The 20,278-nt window shown below is 38.3% G+C and overlaps 1 protein-coding gene across 6 annotated transcripts; it reads right to left on the bottom strand.

The window, feature by feature from the left end:
- Positions 1–1,916: 1,916 nt before the first annotated feature.
- On the bottom strand, positions 1,917–19,076 carry dbnl (drebrin-like). Of its 6 annotated transcripts, XM_015370915.1 has the most exons (15): positions 18,858–19,076; positions 16,824–16,879; positions 16,505–16,617; positions 16,347–16,421; positions 10,518–10,667; positions 9,601–9,678; positions 9,168–9,319; positions 9,033–9,087; positions 8,186–8,254; positions 7,825–7,948; positions 7,420–7,542; positions 6,540–6,614; positions 6,289–6,347; positions 6,095–6,179; positions 1,917–3,176 (listed from the first exon to the last, which is right to left on the bottom strand). In XM_015370915.1, the coding sequence occupies exons 1-15, from the start codon at positions 18,938–18,940 to the stop codon at positions 3,040–3,042; spliced, it is 1,434 nt and encodes a 477-aa protein (XP_015226401.1). In that variant the 5' UTR covers positions 18,941–19,076; the 3' UTR covers positions 1,917–3,039. The 6 variants fall into 6 exon arrangements, with proteins under 6 accessions (XP_015226401.1, XP_015226403.1, XP_015226405.1 ...); XM_015370917.1 differs by lacking the exon at positions 6,540–6,614; XM_015370919.1 differs by lacking the exon at positions 7,420–7,542.
- Between the last annotated feature and the right edge of the window lie 1,202 nt (positions 19,077–20,278).

Here is a 20,278-nt window from a genome sequence, read left to right as displayed (position 1 = left end):
AATATCTAAAGATAGCATAGAAAGAGAAATAATATGAAATATCTAAACTTACATTCACATTGCTTGTTATACGAGATAAAAACAGACTGATTGGATCTTTGAGTTGTTAGAGTTTTGCATCTGTAAATATACACAACATGAAGGTAAATAAGAGTTGTGAGACTGCTGGGTGGAAGCTGCATGCATTGATGTCCTCACATTTTAAGGAAGAGAGATATTTCTACTTCTTTAAAACATTCTACCGAGTATTGCCCTTTGATATTGGTTAAAAATAAAATGTCAAGACAATGCAGAAGCCACTGTTTTTCCACCTGAAATAAGCAGAATTTTTTTTTTGTGCTGCCCAATGTAAATTACAGGGTGTTGTCTTCAAAAACAGAAGTTTCCAAGAAACGTTTAGACGCTGTACAGCCTTTTATAAATGTATATATAGATTTATTTTGCAGCTGTTTTCCCTCTGGCTATCTCACACTCTGCAGATGTAGTGATACAGAATAGATGACAGGCAACACCCGACTCGATCCACGTTTCCTCCGAATGTTTTTGATCTCTTCGAAAAAAGGGGGTGCCCTGCTCTTCCATCTGGTGCGGATAGAGATTGACATTTCAAAGTGATTAGCATCTAAAATGTCAAAATAAGCAAAATAATCTGCAAACTGTCTAATGCTTGTAAGGGGGAAAAAGGTTACAGAGAAAAAAGAAAAGAATCTTAAATTTGATCAGAACTTTTTGCTCACATGAAGCGACGTTTGGCAGCCTGAGATTTGTAATCTGTACCCACTAATTAAAGACACCCATGTCCTAAATAATCTGAATTACAGTAAATTACTCAGCAGTTATCTGTAAGTAAATGTGTTGAAGCTGTTATGTGGATTCATTTAAGTTCTACTGTTGCCTCGGTTCAAAATACTTAATTCCTTGTAATGGTGTCAAAATGTTTTTTTGCAGAACTCGTGAGAAATTCTGACTTCTTTCTTTAAGCCGACAACAAATGTGGAGCTGATGAGCAAAAACAGAGGCTGTAAGACTGAGAAAATCCCCCTACCATTCATTTTAGACTTTCAGTACCATAAAACATATGAGGTTGAGGTGAGGGCAGCGCCATCAGAATGAGAACATGGGACTGAATATTGTGATTATTATTGCAAAGAATTGTTTCCAACCTTAAGTTGACTCAGTTTACTGGGAAGGACCTGCAAAGGCATCTAACTAGGGCATGAGATTCCAGTCTTGGTCATAAACGGGGTTAAAAGATGCGATCTTCAGAATTCAGTTTGTATTCAGAATAATTTCATGCAGACAAGAACACAGAGTGGGAGGTGATGTTTCTGTTTGTTCTTCATGGTTTCTAAATTGTGTAGGTGCGTGAGTGGAATTTTATTCTGAAACTACATGAGGCTGAATAATTTCATGTCAAGTTCACAGTTTACATTAATGGAAAGTTTCAGCTGGAATTTCAATGGAAGTTTAAAGTAACTATAAATTTAAAGGGGGTCAAAAAAAGGAAAACAAATGTTTGCTCTTGAGAGAAAAAGCCAGAAATACAGTGGAAGGTAGGATAACGGGTGGAGGGTCTTTTCTTTTTGTTGGTAGAATAATATGGAAATTTTTTACTCTTAAGCTGCACATTTATTTCCTTTATCTGCACTATATAGCTGACAGATGTAAAAGCAGATAGGTGAAATCTGATTTTCACCTGAAATTGAAACCTAAGGGTTTAGAGGTGAATTCCCCAACTGTTACCTCATTCCAGGAAACGGACGGTAGAGAAAAATACTCAGACTGTGCATACATCTGAGTTCCTGTTACACCTCTGAAAATCCCTTCAGCTTTTCTGTATTTCAACCGTTTGTTTTCTTTAACTGATCTAGATATTAGAGATAAAAAAAAAAACTACGGTAACAAAAGAAATTGGTTACATCTTTTATTATCAAGAATCTCTGCATAACAATTAACAGTGGGAAACCAAACATGATTAAAGCATCATATCAATGCCCTCTCTATGCATGATCAACGGACATTGAAGCTCTTTTATTTGCATGATTAAAAAACTAAATGAAGTTGCATATAGTCTGCTGTGAAGCCAGATGAAATGTTGGATTAAAATAACAATTGCACTCACAAACTCTTCTCTTTAGATAATAATAACCGTCGCGCATAATTCAGAAGCTCACTGAGGATTCATTTCAAATATAAATGAATGCCGACTTTAATGTTCTTCTCCAGCTTTTCCCTGAAAAGTTACACATGTTGAAATTATGTGGCTGAAAATGCAGAAGGACTTCAAATGAAAACTGCCTTTTTACTCACAGTTGGAAAGAAAAAGGAACTTAACCCCTTTTGTGCACTGCTTGCCCTTACAGAAAACACTAAGCCAGAGCACAGCTAACATGATCTGTTGGGTTAAATATTCACTTCCACCACAGTAAGAAAAAATTAACAAAAAGTACACAGGATAAAGGTTCATTCATATAAACAAAACAAGGATTATTCAGTCTGCCGGTTAAAGAAGGCAAAAACAAGGCAATAATGATTTGGCTGAATCAGGTACAGCCATCTTTTCTCCTGAAATGGGAGGTGGGTTGGGGTGGTGGGGGGGGATTGCTACAACTACATCAAATATTCCTGAAATGAAACTGAAGCCACTTTTAAAGGAATGTGAATCAGAAGTGATTTTTTTAAGCTCACAACTGAAATTAAGACGTAAAACCTGACGTTCTACTGCATCACGCTGACGGATAAACACTTTTCTCAGGGTTAGAGGTGGGATGGGGAGGCTTGCAAGTCTATGGGTCTGTGCAAATCCATAAACTATGCAATCAGCTGCTGAAACTATCAACAATTTAATGGGATTTGTTCTTGAAAGAAGGTGAGATTTCAAAAACTTCTGGTCCACAGATACCATGCTTACTGGTCCGCCATGTGGAGACTTATTTTGTTCATTTTCAGCCTGATCTACAGTGTAGGAGCACAGACGTTTGCTGTGAGTCGTTTTTAGCTGAAAATGTCCTCTGAGGCTGACGCTGATGAGCCGCTGGGCTAGATGAGCTCCACGTAATTGGCTGGGAACATCCCGAAGTGACCGTCCGGACCGTATCCTCGCCACCATCCCTCGTCGATCATTTCGATCCCGGCGATTATATCATCTGGATCGAAAGAGATCTCGGTGTCGTCGGCTGAAAGAGCAGAAGAGAAGAGTGTTTGCGTGAGCAGAGGCATCACCGTGGTTACCAGGCTTCAGCAGAAAGCTGTGGCTCCCTGACAGTATGGGGGACATTAGTAAGCACGTGATGAATCACCTCCACATACAGAAAAAAAGCAATTGTGTTAGACAGTAAGGAAATAAACCATTATCTCTTCAACTGGCTGACACCTAAAAACATGCAACTGAAAGAAGAAGTGATGCAACAGAGAGGTCGCCCAATCTAAGAAAATGTGCCCTTCACTTCTCGGAAACATGTACGAATTTAAAACGGCACGATATGCGTTTTATAAAAGCTGCTGGTACATTTCTGTAATGTTTGAAACAACAACAATTAAACCAGTTCAATTTAGGCTTTTCTTTATTCTCTTGTTCCTTCCCATTAGGAGGAATCTAAATGGACAGGAAGTGTCGATGATAAATAGTCGAATGATTTAAAGAGGAAATAAAGCAAAATGTTGTTTATCCTCTTTCTAAGATTGAATATGAAAACACTATTTATCATTTACTGCTCTTAATCCATTAAGGATACAAAGCAAATGGATGACAGTTTACAGGTTTTCCTCATGTCTGAATAATTATCTGAATAATTTTCTCCTCCTGGCCTGATTCAGACACTAAAAGAGAAGATAAGCCGTGCTAATGTGCATTACAGATGTTTTAACACACTTTGAAGCATAATGGCAGCATGAACTGATCTAATAATAAGACGAACTGAAACAACGGTTCAAACTGTTAAAAGTTAACGATCCTCTTCACAGTTGCTGGAGGTTTATAAATGTAAAAGATGGATTTGATTCTTATTGCCACAATAATTTTGTTCTTCCTATATAAACTAAATGGGACATTATGTATTTCAAAATGAGAACTTGCATATCTCACTATTCGGTAACATTTCTTAAAACATCACTTTATATCATAATGTGTAGCAAATATGGGTTTGTAACGCACAGAAAAAAGATGTCTGCACTTCACCCGCCCGTGTTTTACTAGCCAGGTTTTTCTGCACTGCAGCCACAGAGATGTGAAATTGACAAAAACATCATTCAAGGAGCCGCTCTGTGACAGCCCATAAACTCTGGCAGGCCTTCATATTGATTGTTTTCTGTGGGGAAATTACCACAACTCAAAGGTTGTCAGAAATGTTTATTTCATGTACAGCCATGCCTCATGGGCAACATATCTCCCAATAATACATTTAAATATTTATTTAGTTAGATTTGCTCGGCTCTCCTGGCAGGATTAGAGTCAAAACAGCTCCTAATCCAAAGGATAGAGCACATTTTTAATATTTCGATGGCCAGAAAAGGGAGTTTATCCAATACTAGAGAGCTGCTTACAGCAGCAGCATGTACCTCTAACTAGTACATAGAGTTTAGTTTTAACTTGCCATCATTTCCATAATAAGTCTAAGTCAGTTATTTTAGTCAACATAAACTATAAAAACACAGCTTAAAAATTATTAATCAACAACTGACCTGCTCTTTCTGAAGCTACAGATTACTGGCAAAATATCAAAGGAAGCAGCAGAGCTTGAAATGAAATGGTGTTTGCTGGAAACTAGCCTGTTTAAAACTACCGTGGTTACACTAATATGACATTTTATGGGTTCTTTTGGGTTTGGACCAACTAGATTTTTCTCATATTTGTAAATGCATCTTCTGCAAATGATATTCTTGACGTCAGCAGTGCAAATCTTTAAGCAGTGGCTCAAATCTAAATATTTACACATATATAGCAGTTTGTCCATTAAATTTCAGGGGTTTTAAATTGAGCTTATAAATAATCAGTACAAAGGAATAATCCTTTTAAACAGCATTCAGAGATTGTTGCATAACTTTTGCTGCTTGACCTCAGAAAATGATGATTAGTTTATCAGTTCGCAAACCTAAGCCACCAACAGCTTACAGAGAACAGTACAAGTCTGTTACCCCTTTCTCACACTGGCTCCGGTGCGGTTACCGACCTGACGGAGACCGCAACTCCCGCACACCCCCTCTCACAGTGCCCTTTTGACTACGGTGCGGTGCGGCTCTGCGGCTCCGGCAACAGGTCCGGAGATTTAACAGAAGTTCACTTGAGTTCACGTAACTTCACGCGATAACAAGGCCCAAATTAGGATATTTGTGAGAGCTTGTTGCGGAGGGCTCCGGCACGTGTGTGGACAGCTCAGCAGCCGGTGAGAGAGGTTTACGTCTTTTTAATGACTTGGAATCACTGCGGCGCCGCACCCACCGCACCGGTAAGACCGGAGTCAGTATGAGCCTGGGGTTACACTGCATGCAGCCACACTAACCAATATCTTAGAGGCATGACTATGTTTACTAAGGATACTGCCACTTGTGGCCAAATGGAGAACTGCAGCGGTCTTCTGCTCGATCTTGTAGCTCACACTCGTACTTGTTTTTATTTTACTTTTTTCACCTTACAAGGAGTTGCCATTACTGTCTGAGATGAGCTGGATGCTGGTTCATTTTTTAGTATCTGCAAAATCCATCTTGATTATAACGCTTTGATTGTTTGCTAGATTGAACGCGCTTGACGTCACTTCCGCTGAACAGCTGAGAGACTTCCAACCCGAAGCAAATTAAGGAGAATAGGCAACAGGCTTATAGATCCATCAATGCTGAACTACTGAGGTGTCAGTCTGCTCATCATAAAGTCATAAAGTGTCAAATAAAAAGCTATTTTGAAGATATATTTCAGTAAAAGAAATTGCCAAATTTCTCCCAAAGGCCCTTTGTCAAAGCTTAAATTAAAGGAGCAATAAATAAGAATTTCTTTGTAAAATTAAGTAAAAACATTCTCATTCGTCACCTGCTTTAATAACAAACTCATAACCCAACACTCAAGACATAATCCACCCTTTCAGCCTGCACTGAGACAACTCACCAGCCTGATAGTCATATAATGCTCTCGCACAGATGCCTCTGTCTGGTGTTTCCTCTACAGTCATTTCATAGTTACTCTCTTCCACCTGCAAGAGAAATTACCTTCACTCATGTTGTAGATGCAGGTGTGTAAGAAGTGACAAGTGTCTTGTTTTAGAAAATGGAAAAAAAAAACAAAAACAAAAAAACACCCACCTTAGCTGCCTCTTCATAAGGCGTCTCTTCAACATAGGAGTTAACCACTGGTGCCTCCTCTGAAAAAAATAAGGTATTGTATTAGCCTGGAAAAAAGGGAGAGTCGTCTACCAGCAGGTGGCAGCCTAATCAAAAATAGGGTATTAAAGACATGAGAAATAAACAAGCTTCTTTTGTTTGTTCAAATAGATGGGAGGGATGGAAAATGATATATGAAAACTTAAGATGATGGGAAATGAGATGCACCCCACCTTTCTTTTGTTCCTGGGGAGGAGTCTCCTGCTCATCATTCTCAAATGCAGACTGCTCATCATTCAAATCCGGTTCTTTAACACCCAAAACACAAGCACAGACATGCATGTAGACAGTGGAACACAGTCACAAGTCCATACAGGCTCAGCACCACAGACAGACCAATGGTGGGAAAAGCTCATTTAAAAACAAGTCTGAGAGGTGAGCTGAGGGACACTGGGAAGCATTGAAATTAACCTGAGATGACATGCAAACATGAATGAAACACAACTTTTTGTCAAGTGAACATGTTTCACACCAACAGTTTCAAGCTGCAACATTTTGACAGTCTTAATTTCAGCTATTGCTAATAATAAAATAAGATTTTTTTTATTTTTTTATTTAGACTGGCTTATTTGTAGACCAAGGCAGAGTAGCAGCTGTAAGTTTTCCAACATTCATTATAAATAAAAAGCCGAAAGTTGTGGTGTGCAGTTGTATTCAGCCCGTCTGCTTTAATAATTCATAGAATCATTTTATTGTAATCACTGAAATGCGTCTCTAATACTTTTAAAGGATTGTTTTCTCAGTAGAGTTCACTTATCAGAGGACTTGTGATTTTAACCGTTTCTCCTACACTTTATTTGTAGTTTCAGAGTAAAGAGGTCTGAATACAAATGCCACACTTTTCAGATTTCAATTTGTAAAAATTACCTGGTTTTATTTTCAAAGAAGAAAGAAGGTTGAGTCTAAGTAGGAAATCATTCATAGGCAGTGGTTGTGAGTAGAGTTTCTAGAACGAACTTCTGAATCTGGTTACTGTGATTATAGTTGATAATCTTCCTGTGTCTGTGTGTGTGGGTGGGTGTTTCGGATGGTAATTGTGTGTTAAGCACAGACCTGTGGCACGGACAACAGAGGCGGCTGCTGCTGGCACAGGAGAAGGAGAAGCTTGGCGAGGAGCTGAGTTGGCTCGCTCAGGTTCGTACACTTGCTTAGACAGAAAAGGGCTTTGAAGTCGCCCTGAACAGACGAAACAAAGAGGCCCCCAAAACATGCCCACAAATGGATGAGAGAGAAAACAAAGCGGGGACAGACTCAGCAGAAGAAAAGACACGGCGTTAAGTATGATCATGAGGCAACTAGGCACTCTGATGAAAAGATCGGAATATGGAAAAAAGGATGGCACTGAGACATGGATTACGTTCACAACTAATACACCCTGACAGCAAGCTAAAACTTTACATGGATAGAAGTTAAATACTGCAACAAAAGCAAGCTGTTAATGCTTCGGCTGGGGCTGACCTGGCTGAGGGCTACCAGGGGCAGCGGAGGGCACGTCTGAGTCGCTGGGGGTGATTCCTCGCTCCCTCTGCTTAAACATCTCCCTGGGATTCACAGCACGCTGAGAGATGAGTGAAGCTGCCTCCTGGAGGAAAAATGGAAAAATATAGGAAAGGAAATAGCTAAAATGTTTCTTCATTTATAGCAGAGCGGTTCGTATGAAGAAAAGGTTAGTAGGAAAAATTTTCATAAATAAGTCCTGTGGACTGAATGTGGAAAAAAAGGATCCCTTCTGAGCACTAAACACATTAGGCCTAAAAAGAGTAATAAAGAAGAGAAAAGGTGCATGAGGTAAAAGGAGTTTATGGGATGGAGAACTCACATTGGCTTTCTCCACAGAGTCACCTCTCATGACTGCTTTCCCTGGAGCTGCATCCTGCTGCTGCTCCTCCTGGTAACGTCGATATGAAATTTGGAACGACTTTCTGGCTTTTACATGACGTGCACTTCAACTTTGGCTCATTTCACCCCCTTTGCCAAAATCATACATTGTACCAATTTTTTTTTTAAACCAACAAACTATTTAGCTTGAATGAGGATAAAATCCCAAGCATAATTTTTTTCTCTTTTTTTTTTTTTTTATAAAATCATAATTTTCTTGGCAGAAACACATTTCCCGTTTTAGCTCAGATCCAGACTTTCTTCCCTGAAGACTAAAACGTACAAGAAAAACTGAAGGCTGTGACAATGGTAAGAGCTTTCAAACAAACAGAAAATAAGCGAATTACAAGGTTATCTCCATAGACGGATCAAACCCTTAACTTTATTATTCTTAAAAAGTTCCAATTCATTTAATGTATTGAAAAAAATTCGGATTTTATGTTTTGTGTTTGAACTTAATATTTGGAATTGGCCAATTTCTTCAAACCTGCAGCAATCTCATAGTTTAGTATGACGTAACTTTTGACCACTGATTTCTGTTTTAATTCCACTGCAGGTGTCGACTGGAAATTAACAGAGTGTATTCCAGCTGGAAGTTGTTATAAAATGGGCAAATAAAACCACATTTTTCATAGAACACCATGTTGTTTTAGACCATTTGTCATCAAAGCGGATTCAAAATGGAAGCCTCAGATAAATCAGTGTTTGTTTATGTGTCAGTCTGCTGGAGAACTGAAAACCTTTTACTCTAAGTGTGATTTGCTGAGAAGTCAGAGCGAGACACTCACCCAGCTTTGTTTCTCCTGCTCTTTGCTTTCAGCTTCCAGCTGATGCTGATATTTCCTGACAACAGGAAGAAGAGAATGATAATTTTAATGGATGCCGTTATGAGTCGGTCTCAACCAGCTGCACTTGCTACCTACTTTTGCTCATCGATTTGAGAAGCTCTCTCCTTGTCCCTTTTCTCCCTCAGCGCTGCCTCTTTGGTCTCTCTGTCTTTCCTCTCCCTTTCCAGCTTTTGACGCTCCTCCTCAGCCTTGCGACGTTCCTCCTTGCGACGTTTCTCCTCTTCTTTCTTAAAAAAAAAAAAAGAAAAGAAGCAGTTTAAAAACATCATTATAAAACCAGAGAAATCAGTCTTTGCACTCCAATAACCAACTAAGATCTAAAAAAGCCCTATAATATTTAAAATATTCATCACTGTCTTTTAGAAATGGATCCTAGCCATTTTCCCTCAAAACAGTCTTTGTTTAACTAGTGCAAAACTGATTGAAGCTCTTCTGTTGAGCAAGTCCACTTGAGAGAAACCAACCATCTTAGGTCAGACTGAAATAAACTGTTAAAAAGCTGATGTACCTCTGCCTGTGCCCAGAAGTTGTCTTTATTGGTCTTCCTGATTTCTGACATGGCATTGGTTTTCTGGTACACTGAACCCTGTGGAAAGACATTTAACAGCAGACGTTAGGAGCATATACCATGACTGTGTAAGTAGAAATCCCAAACAAAATCTACTGTGATCTACAGCAAGTGAAGCAGACACCAAATCTAGACATCCTCTCCAGCTTCAGCTCCCTCCACTCACCACCCTATCAGAGTGCTATGTGCCTCTACACCACTATGGACGTGGTATAATACTAAAACATTTTCCTACAATCACAATACATCTCCCTCATTATCATTATTGTACATACAGCATTTTGGCAGTTAACCTGTTCTACAACTAAGAGACATAAATGAGAAGGATGCCCAGCTATAAAAACAATAGTTCTAATAAAAATAATCTGTTTCTCTATGCCGTCGTTACGACTGCTTCCGGGTTACTGCCAAAACAAAACAGTGAGGGGAGGGGGAGCTGAATCAGGAGGATAAGAAGTCTAGATTTGTTTTTTAATCTTAGTTTTTCATTTTGAAATTGAAGATCAGATATCAGGTCATTCTTCGGTTCTGATCTGGGATCTAAAAAGAAAACAACAAATATAGGCTTGTTTTTCTTAATTTTATTTGGAAATCAGGAAATGATTCATTATCATTTTGGATTTCTCATTACAAAAATCATAAACCCAGCAAGCACACGGAACTAACAGCTGATGTTTGTCTGAGAAATAAACCTGGAGCCATATTAATGACCAATGTGTATTTCCATGAGGGGAGGGGGGGGCTGGCCATGTTACAGGATAATCAAATGTTTAACTGAGGCTGAGAAGTAATGTTAGCTGACTTGTTTTTTCACTGTGTGATATAAAAAAAGAAAAGTCAAATCAAAGCCGGCATACCACGGGCCCCTGGGGACCGGCGTCCTGAAAGCGGCTGGATGCTTCTTTGTGGAAGCTGTAGTTTGCTCCTGAAGCTTTGGCCACCTTCTGCATGATGGCCTCAGGCTCAACGTCCTCCTCTGCTCTGGCATTAATGGTGACATGGGCCCCCTGAAACAGAAGGAAAGCAAACATCTCATTTTTAAAATTTGTTCTTCACTGAACCATCCAGTAACAACACATCGACTACCAGCAATGATCTGTCAGCAGCCTTGATAATGAAAAACAATAGAATTGTTCCCACTGTAAATACAGGTCGAATTAAATGCTATAACATATATGGAATAGAAGCATAATTTGCAATGAACCAAAACTTAAAGCAAAGATCCTTCACAGTACCACAAAGCCAGAGGAAATCTGTCCTCTCTGATTGACCCATCCCTTAAAGAGCTATCTGGGGTTAAGAGTTTAGCTCAGGGAAGTCCTCCTCCCAGACCTGTAACATAATTTCTGACATCCTCTACTCCCCTTCTGTAGCTTCTGCTGTTTGAGTGTTGAGCAGGTTTCTGTCACTCCTCTCTGAGGTGGTGCAACACAGTAAATCCAGCTTTATGTTAACTGGACATTAGTCCTGCTAAAGCCGTGTAAAGAGGTTTCTAATATCCTGGGGTGATGCTTAATTTCTAAACAGCTGCCTTAGTTTTAGGAAGTTTCAGTTTCTTGTAAACATGTCAACATCAGACCTCTACTTAAAAAAAAAAAAAAACAACAACCTGGACCTTCCGTTTATCTAAATTTAGACCCATTTCTCACTCATTTGGATCTAGAGTTTTACAAAAAGCATTTTATACTGGGTTATCATTATCTTTAGACAAATTCGGATCAGCACAGTACTGGGCCTACTCTGCTAAAAGCCAAAATCATTATTTTATTACTTGGCTCCATGCTGCAACATGTACAGTAATGTTCTCACTGTACATGTTGCCACTGAGTTTGGTCATCACCAAACAATCTGCTGTTTTATATTTGTATCTGTTTTGTCTACAGCAACACAACTGCATTCGACTCCATACAGAACAGATTTGAGGACATTAGAGTGGATTTTACAATCCTTCCCGCACCTGAATGACAATTAAAACGGAATGAATTTTGTTTCGGGCTAAAATAAATCTATCTGTATCTATAATGATACTTGTGAACTTTAAAAGCCCATAACCCCACTCTTCAGAACCAGAAGCCCCCCCAAGTCAAAAGACCAAACAATAGGGGGATGGTTTATTTGCTGTAGCTGGTACAAAGCTACAGCCTTTTAGTCAAAACAGAGTAACTCTGTTTAAAACCAAGCTATTAAAAAAAACATAACAGACACACATTACAGCACTGTTTCACTCCTACTTTTTATCAGAGTATGTTTCAGTCAAAATATTTACTTTGTCTCTATTTGAGATAGCATTTTTTCATGCTGGGGCACAATAGTGAAGTCAAGTGCTGTACAAATAAAGTTTGATTGAATTCCCTCTAAAACAACAAGCAACCACTCCCACAACGATCCTATTCACCAAAGCTCTCAATGGTATTTTTGTCACATCCAAATGCAAGGATTAAAAGTATTCCAACAACCCTAAATTTTTTTTTATACATATAACACCAAATTTAAAGGTTTTCCATTTGGATTTTATATGAAAGATGAACAAAGTAGTGCATAATTGCAAATTAAAAGCTTAAAAGAAAGACATGGCCATCAAACTTGTAGTCACATTCATATTCCTCTTCCTTAACACAGTTCAGTAAATTCAACCCTTCTGAAATAGCCTAATTTGAAATTAGTTTATCAATTTACCCATAGGAGTCAAAGCATAGCCATGATGGTGGCAGCATCATGATGAGGGACTGCCTTTTGTCAGCAGAAACAGGGACATTGGAAATGGCTAACAGGGACCTGAGGGGAAACTACATTTGGGTCAGTTTAAGTTGAGATTGGGACAGGCTCATGTTTGAGCAGGACAGGGACAATAAAGGAGCTGGAAGAACAACAACGGAATGGTAGAGAAAGGCACATTTATGTGGTGATGTTACAGCCCAAGACTTTTCCTGAGTCCTTAACATCCCTGCTTAGAGCTTCTAATTGGAAGTGGAGGCAGCTGGCCAGGCTGACGTCAGCTCCATCTTTAGGAGCACCAATCTTCCTCACCTGGAGGCCCAAACCAAGCTCCACAGCCCAAGCGCGGCTCCAGCCCAAGTCAGATGATCAACCCCAGCTGGTAGCAAATCAGCTCAGACCGGACCAGCTTGCAGGAGCTCAGCTCGTTCCTCTCTGCCACCTACTTCTCTCTTTCCCTCTCCTCTCCAACCATTTATGTTTGCTAAATAAATCCCACTTTAAGTTATCCCTATGCGAGGCTTCCCTTTAATTTGTTGTGGTCCAAGAGCCAGGCCATAACAGGGGAACATTCAGGTCCAAATTAATGGCGGATAATTTTCTTTAGACCTAAAAAAAAGTGCATGCTTGGGGTTGGTCATAAAGTAAATTAAACTTTATTGTTCATCAGTGAAAAAAGTCAAGGGTATGAAACAGTTTTGCAAAGTGCTGAATGGTTTACTGCAAAAAAATTTTCCACAACTAAAGCTTGTAGCACAAGCAGTAGATGCTAAATAATGGAAGCACTTCTGCAGCTAACTGGCTTTTACCATGAGAGCTACTAAGAGACAGGACAAGGTTGTCCTTTTTGTTTAGCGTCAGTTGGGTCATTTCTACCTTTGGTGGAAAAGTTCTGGTGTTGAATAACAAAAGTCACCATTGCACCTTTGTTCATGATATTCTGTTTTTACATTTCTATAATGACAACTGCTAAAAAGCAAAGTTTCATTAAACAGATAAAACTGAACGCAGGTTTCCCAATCCGTTGACAAGTTTCCTCAACGATCGTCAACAAATAAAACGGTCCAGAATAAAACCGCATGTCATCACTGCAGCAGCTATCCACTAGCTTTAAAACATGACCGCAAAAATTATGGTTCAAGATAAACTAGAAAACATAAATTGCATCTAATGCTTTGGTCAAGGGGCATCAAGAAGCAGAAACCGGTCCAGTAAAACAGGATCTCTGAGAAATAGAAGAGTTTCAGCCTGAAGGCAGGCCACAGCAGGGACACAAAGCCAGAAGCACCGACTCTACAAGCATATTCACTAACCACATGCATGCATTGACAAACAGATATGCTGAACTTTAAAGCTCTTGGCTATTCTGATCAAACTTGTTCCAGTTTACAACTTCTGTTGTGCAAGAACACATTTGGTCCACACAAAGGAATATATTTCAGTTCCTGCTGCCTTGACCTCGGTCTATTCAATGTCATCTCCTTACAGGCTCAGAATGCAGCGTTTGGTTAAAAATGAAAGCAGAAATAAGCAGTTCCTTTTCTTCTGACCTCCAGTTAAACCAGACAGGTCATTACGCTGCTGCTGCCACCACCAGGAAGGCTGAGCGCATCATTCTTTCAGCAGAGATGGCAACTGGCTGCCGTCTTCCTCCTCCTTAAGCAACCGTACATTTCCAGGAGAGCAGAAGATGTTGCAGCTGACCCCCTCACACTCTGGACACAAATCGGTTTAAACTTTCCCCTCTATCAGTATTCAAAAACAGCTTTTTCCACCTGCAGCTAGCCTTGTTACGGAGGCCAGATCTTCCTCTGACACATTCCTATTGTAAATAATACAAATATCTCAACTTTTGAATATAATATTGTTGTTACTTTATATTTCTAATATCAACCATGGCTGTTTTCCTCTACAAATCTTGTCTTTTTTTTCTTCTATTCTCATAAAATTCCAATACAACTTGCATCTTTGTTTAATTCCAAATTATATAGCCTACTTCAAAATTTCTTTCAGTACCTCTATGTTTGTCTCTGGGCAGGACCTAACCACAAAGCAAATTCCTCACAGACCTCAAACACCACTTGGCAATAAAGCCTTTTCTCATTTGTCCATTTTTTCTCTGAAGTCAGACATGCTGCTTCTCATATAAATCCATTCACATATTATTTTAAGAACTAAAAACATAAGAGGGAGCAGATATGTGCAGCAGGCTGTTCAACACATTAGTCTGAGAAAATTACCTTTTAAAAAAAATAAATATATTTTTTTTTCCTTTTTTCAAATTCCAAAAGATGCAAAGCTCATACTAAAAAGATGGGAGCTATTTAATAGGAAAAAACATCTTAATATTTTAATTAACCTACTGATCACAGGTTAAAATGTATGAACAGACTCCAATCTTCTTTGATCGTCTTTTAATATGTATAGAATAAAACACTTAATATATTTATCAAGCGGACAATAAAAGGGTCATAAATTACTTATCTTTTTTTCCATGAACTATTTCATCTTTTCAACCTTATGTAAACAAAGGAAATATCTGAATCAGATTTCAGTCAGCACACGAACCGAACGGCAGAAACAGCTGCTTGTAAAGGAGAATGGTTTGAGAGTTTCTGGGCAGAACCCAAACAGAGACAGAATGACTTCATCTGGGAAGACTCCTGCTTTTGTAGCTCTGCCCTCATTTTGCACAGACAAAAAGTCAAAACAGTTCAGTAAATTAATAATTGCGTATATAAAAACAATACAATTCTTTTCTCCACACAACTTTAACGGACTGCATCTCTCTACTGTGGTCTGCAGTGTAGTTTTTCTCACTCTTCATTTTTTCCAAAACCACTTCGCTGTGAAGCCCAGAGGTGCTTCAAGAAGCGATCGAGCAATTAAAGCCAGAAATAAACGTGAAAGTAAGACAAAAAATACTCCTACGGAAGTGTTAAAACTCTCCCTTTTTTGTTTTTTGCATCAAAATACTTTCATGCCTTTTGTTCCTCAATGTAGGTAGGTTACAATGGCTTTGTTAAAATGGACATCAGTTATAGAAATGAAGGCCAGCATAAATAAAGATGCATTGTGTCAACATGTCAATCAGAATATTGTGACTAAATTCTGCTCAGTTGGAACAAAATATTAATTTGATTAATAGCTGTGGTGTATGCCGATGCGTTTAGAGTGAATGGAAACATGATTCAGCAAACTGAACTTTCTAAGCTCTTATGTGGAGGACGGGGCAAAGACCAAAGATGTCATCCTCTAATGCTGGAGCAGCAACAGCATGAGTTACTGAACCTGATGCTTAAAAATGGAAAGCCACAACTTCTGAATCACCGTCAGAACCTGGGGGGGTCCATTCTATGAGTTTTAGGGAATTGCTTTTGTTCTGATTAAAGACTGACGCATGTTAGGATTATTTGATATTGTGCCCATTTAAAAAAAAAAAGAAAAGATATTTGAGCAAGCCCTCTTATTTTAAATGCATTTTAATCTGATCAACAAACTTTGCATCTGAAAACATAGCTAATGAGGGCAGAAAAGCTCAATTTGTTGCAGATTTTGATGTATTTTATGTTGAATTGTTTTTATAACCTATAAGATCAGTTATTGATCTCATGTACGCCGTTGTTAAAATGCATACATTTCCAAATATAATTGTATTTTTTGCTTTAAGTGAGGTCTTACAGAAAATCTTTTCCTCTTTGAGTGATTTATTTTTTCCTCCAACCAAACACTGATGCCATGATCATTCAGTTTCCTGTTGATGCAATGTGATGGGTGTAGACTGACTCCAAACCAGCATTCAGCATAAACAGAATCTGATCTAGTTTTCCCAGGTGGCTGTTTTCACGCTGCCACCCTGCAAAGGTCAGTGCAAAGGCTCTCATTGGTTATAAAGGGTGCGTATTTACTGCTGGGTTCCCATCAGAGAAGAGCAGAGATAGATGCAATATAAATTAAACATTTACAGCTACCTTAAGAAAATTGGCAATGGAGCTGACGTGGTTTGCACATAATCCCTTCCTGGCATCTTTTACACCTTCTCCAGTCTGAAACAAGAACCATTACAGAAAAGGTTAACCAGAGGTGACAACTTTCAGGACTATTAAAGGGAGAAAGGAGAAGTACTTACCCAGTTGATGAGAACATATTTAGGCAGACCAGAATTGGGATCTTGGACCCGGCAGAAACCGTACATCACTTTTCCACTGTTGAGCTCCTCAACCAGCTCCTCCAGTCCTCCATCTGATACAAACATTGTGGAAGAATTCAATGGTTTCTGTGGTTTGTTGTGCAGCTCTGGGCATATTTTCCCCTCTAGCAAATGTTGGGCTTTAGAAAGCAAAGGCTTGCAGTTCTTTTGTGCACATATTCAAGCAGTACAGCTGCATGCTGACAGGGACATTCCTGCATACATTTGATAATATCATGATGACAACTCAGTTATTTACCTCCTTTTTCTGCAAGGCGAATGTCATTACTGTTTCCCTCATAGGTGAACAAGGCCCTGTGGAAAACACCAAGTTAAATTCACCATAGGCATACAGCACAATCCTCACTTAATGTTTTCTAGACCTACTTCATGCCACCATGACACTTAAGTGCTCTTCAGACAAGACATTCTACAAAGGAAGTAGTTGTGTAAATACCACTGCAGTTTTAATCCTCTTTTGAAACAGACATGTTAGTAATCTTCCCAGGCTGCTGATCTTTGTCAACAGAAAGATTTAATAGGATTTGTTCCTAAAACTCTACATCATGTTAAGACTGGTTGTTCAAAGACTATATTCTTAGACGCAAAACATTTTGGTTTTAATTGGATCTAAAATATTTATACAAAAATGTGCTTTTTAAACTGGCAAAGAGAAAAGACCCGTCTCAACTTTAAGGATATATTTCATAAGAAAATAAAAGGAAGGGGCAGCAAAGACATATATCGACTGCAGGACTAGAGAAATGTAGAAATAGTTACCCTGCGATGTGTTTTCACATGGATAAAGATATAAAAAGAAAAAGCTTCGCAAACTAATCTTATGTTTTATATTTTTTGCAGACTATACTGAAATGCATAGGTAAGCTGTAATAAGAGCTTATCAGACTGCATAAGTTATTTAACTAGAGATAGACCAATGCGACTAAACAGAGCAGCTCTGGTCGTCAGTAGATAAAAAATTCAAATATCTTTCATCGTTTATAAAATCAAAACTAAAACCTACCTACCTACCAGGTGTATATGTGCATCAGCTAACAGCTTGGTAGTTTGATAGTCTAAAATTATTTGGATGGAAAACATACATAAAAGAAAGTCAAATAAATCTAACTAAGTAATTGGTATAGTTAATTTATCTCATGGGCTTAAAAAAACCTTAGTTAAACAGGATGGAGCATTTTTTCTCTTTTGTGCAGCAAAAGGTGCCAAAGGATTCAGAAATCATATCAGAAGTAGGGATGTTTGGCCAATATAGGTCCAGTATCGGATATTAATATCAGATTGGGACATCCCTAATTTAGCCAAGTTCGATAAATCATTTTAATGCAGTTTACGGTGGACCAATTTCCAAATTTGAGATAAATTCTATAGATACTCGTTTTTCCTCAAACAAACAAAAGAAAAAAAGAAAAGATAAATACTTGAAGGCGTACCTAGAATCTTTAGTCTTAAACGTTCCCTCTGCCAGCTATTAAAAATTGCAGACTCAAGGTCCAAGAAAAACAACAAATACTGCTGATTAATCTACTTCCTATTTGGGAACTTGCAAGCTACTTCCTCTTACAATTTTGAACTAGATTTCTGTGAATTCAGTCAAAGCATAATCTAATGTTAATTCTCATAGATTAACCTGTAATAAAGTCAGGGGAAGAATTTTATGTTCCAGAAAAAGTGTCTGAGGGCTGAAAAGAGAAAAAAAATGATGACACTGAAAGATTGCGAAGAGATATATATATAGTTCCCAGAGCAATTTCTCCTTTGGATTAATTAATGAAGCTCACAGTTAAACACTTCAGCTGTCCTCAACAGGTTTTTATCTTGAGGCAGTGACAGCACTCTAAGGACTGTGTGACATGAAAGAGGAAGTATCTAAATTAGCCTCTCATGTTTTACCTCTATCTCGTCAGGAAGTGGGTAAAATAGGTGGGAAATAAACCTAATTTACTTCATAAGACAATTTCACAGTTGCTGCTTAAAATAAATATTAAATAATTACTTAATTGTTTAATTAACAGCTATTTTTTATGTTAGCATATTGAAATCCCTAGAGAATTACTGTCAATAACTCATTAGCATATTCTCCTATGAGAAGAGATGCGATATTTTCTAATATTATTATTGTCATAGTGTCTAAGAGCTTAACGCTAATTGGTTTGACTTTACTGTATAAGTTTTATCCAATTTAAAGCAACTTATTTGACGATTGACTCAAAGCTAGCGACCGTTGTAAGCTAGCCAGCTCGAGCTAACGCTAGTTTAAAGATGGTGCCCTTACCAGTTCGTGTCGGATTTTTCATCTACTACTTCTTTATAGGCGGCTGTTAACGCAGGGCCATTTTTGCTGAGGTTTACAGACATCGTTTATGCCGAGTACAGCTAGCCAGCTAGCTCTCTACGGGCAGCACCCTTTCTACAGGAGGAGTGGCGACGATGCTGACTTTCAGCTGAGGGACGCTACATTAGCTCAAGGTGTCCTCCATATTAGGCTTCATGAAACCCGGAGGCGGGGCTCTTTCAACACTTTTACTCTTGACAATGTAGGAATCAATTCATATTTTTTAGAAGCCTCGCTTTGTCTATCAGGGGCAATTATTTGTTCATTATATTTCAATGTTGATCAAGTTTTAGGTCTGAACCGTAACATCCTCGCACAAGCACCAATTAATCAAGCGTACCCAAGGTGTGCGTCGCTAAATGGTAATCAGCGGCCCTCTACATGCATACACACCCCCTGGGCATCTGCCTTTTAAAGGTCCCTCCAGTTATAAAAAGGGTATTTTAAGGAGTTAATTAAAAGGTTAATTTAAGAAAAGTATTTAAAGTCCTGTATTTGTCACTGTGTTAGTAACTTAGAAACACTGTGGGATTTTGTGAGCTATATCACAAAGTTTTGAACACATTAAATCTATAGAAATCTGGCCGAAGCTTATCAGCCTATTAAGTAAATAGAATAAACGTTTTCTATTAGTTTCTAACAATTTTGTACCCTTAAAGTTTAATTTTTAAATTTTTTCCCCATTTCTGGTCAGATGGGCTGGCAGTTTTCAGTTCATTTATTTTACCAATTTACCAATTAGTAGTTTTTCTTTCTTTTAAGAGTCCATTTTGTCTTATGTTAAGAACTACAATTCAATCTCTTTTTTTAGGTAAGCAAACTTTTATAAAAAAAAAGCTCTAATAAAACATTTCATTGATATTTATTAGGCCTAATAGTCACAGATTGATGTTTAAACAATTACAACCCTGATTGCATGTTTAGCGTTGTTGCCCTGCAGCAATGTCCCAGTAATACAACATATTTTGCAGCTTCTAACAGGTTTTCTTCAACATTTGCCCTCTATTTGCTCCATCCAGCTTTGCTGTACCAGCAGAAAAGCAAAAACATCCCAACATCATGAAACCTTCACCACCGTGTTTCATCATGAAATGTGTTTTGTCATGCAGCATTTTGCATGTAGGTAAAATAATGATTCTGGTGTTCCTGATCACCTTCTTCCATAGTTGAACCTCTCCCTGTGGCTTGTAGCAAACTGCATGCAGGAAGTTTAATATTTTCTTCATGCAGCCAAGATTTAAGTCATTGAATTTCCTAACAAATTTTAAACTTATTTCTTGTGACATCTAAAGTTTGATATCTCAGTCAACATGATTAAGTTATATTTTTCCACACAAAAACACCAATACAAGCAGTAATAA

The sequence above is a fragment of the Cyprinodon variegatus genome, unplaced genomic scaffold, assembly GCF_000732505.1.
Source record: "Cyprinodon variegatus isolate N-32 unplaced genomic scaffold, C_variegatus-1.0 Scaffold49, whole genome shotgun sequence".
Classification (NCBI taxonomy): Eukaryota; Metazoa; Chordata; class Actinopteri; order Cyprinodontiformes; family Cyprinodontidae; genus Cyprinodon; species Cyprinodon variegatus.
This window is presented reverse-complemented; position numbering and strand designations above follow the sequence as displayed.

Bases quoted from the DNA above. Each gene is read 5' to 3' on its own strand.
- dbnl (XM_015370915.1), bottom strand. From the start codon at position 18,940: ATGTCTGTAAACCTCAGCAAAAATGGCCCTGCGTTAACAGCCGCCTAT. The intron at 7,949-8,185 runs GTGAGTTCTCCA...TTTTTCCTCCAG, and splicing joins ACTCTGTGGAGAAAGCCAAT to GAGGCAGCTTCACTCATCTC. The intron at 6,615-7,419 runs GTCTGTGCTTAA...TGGGTGTTAAAG, and splicing joins CTCTGTTGTCCGTGCCACAG to AACCGGATTTGAATGATGAG.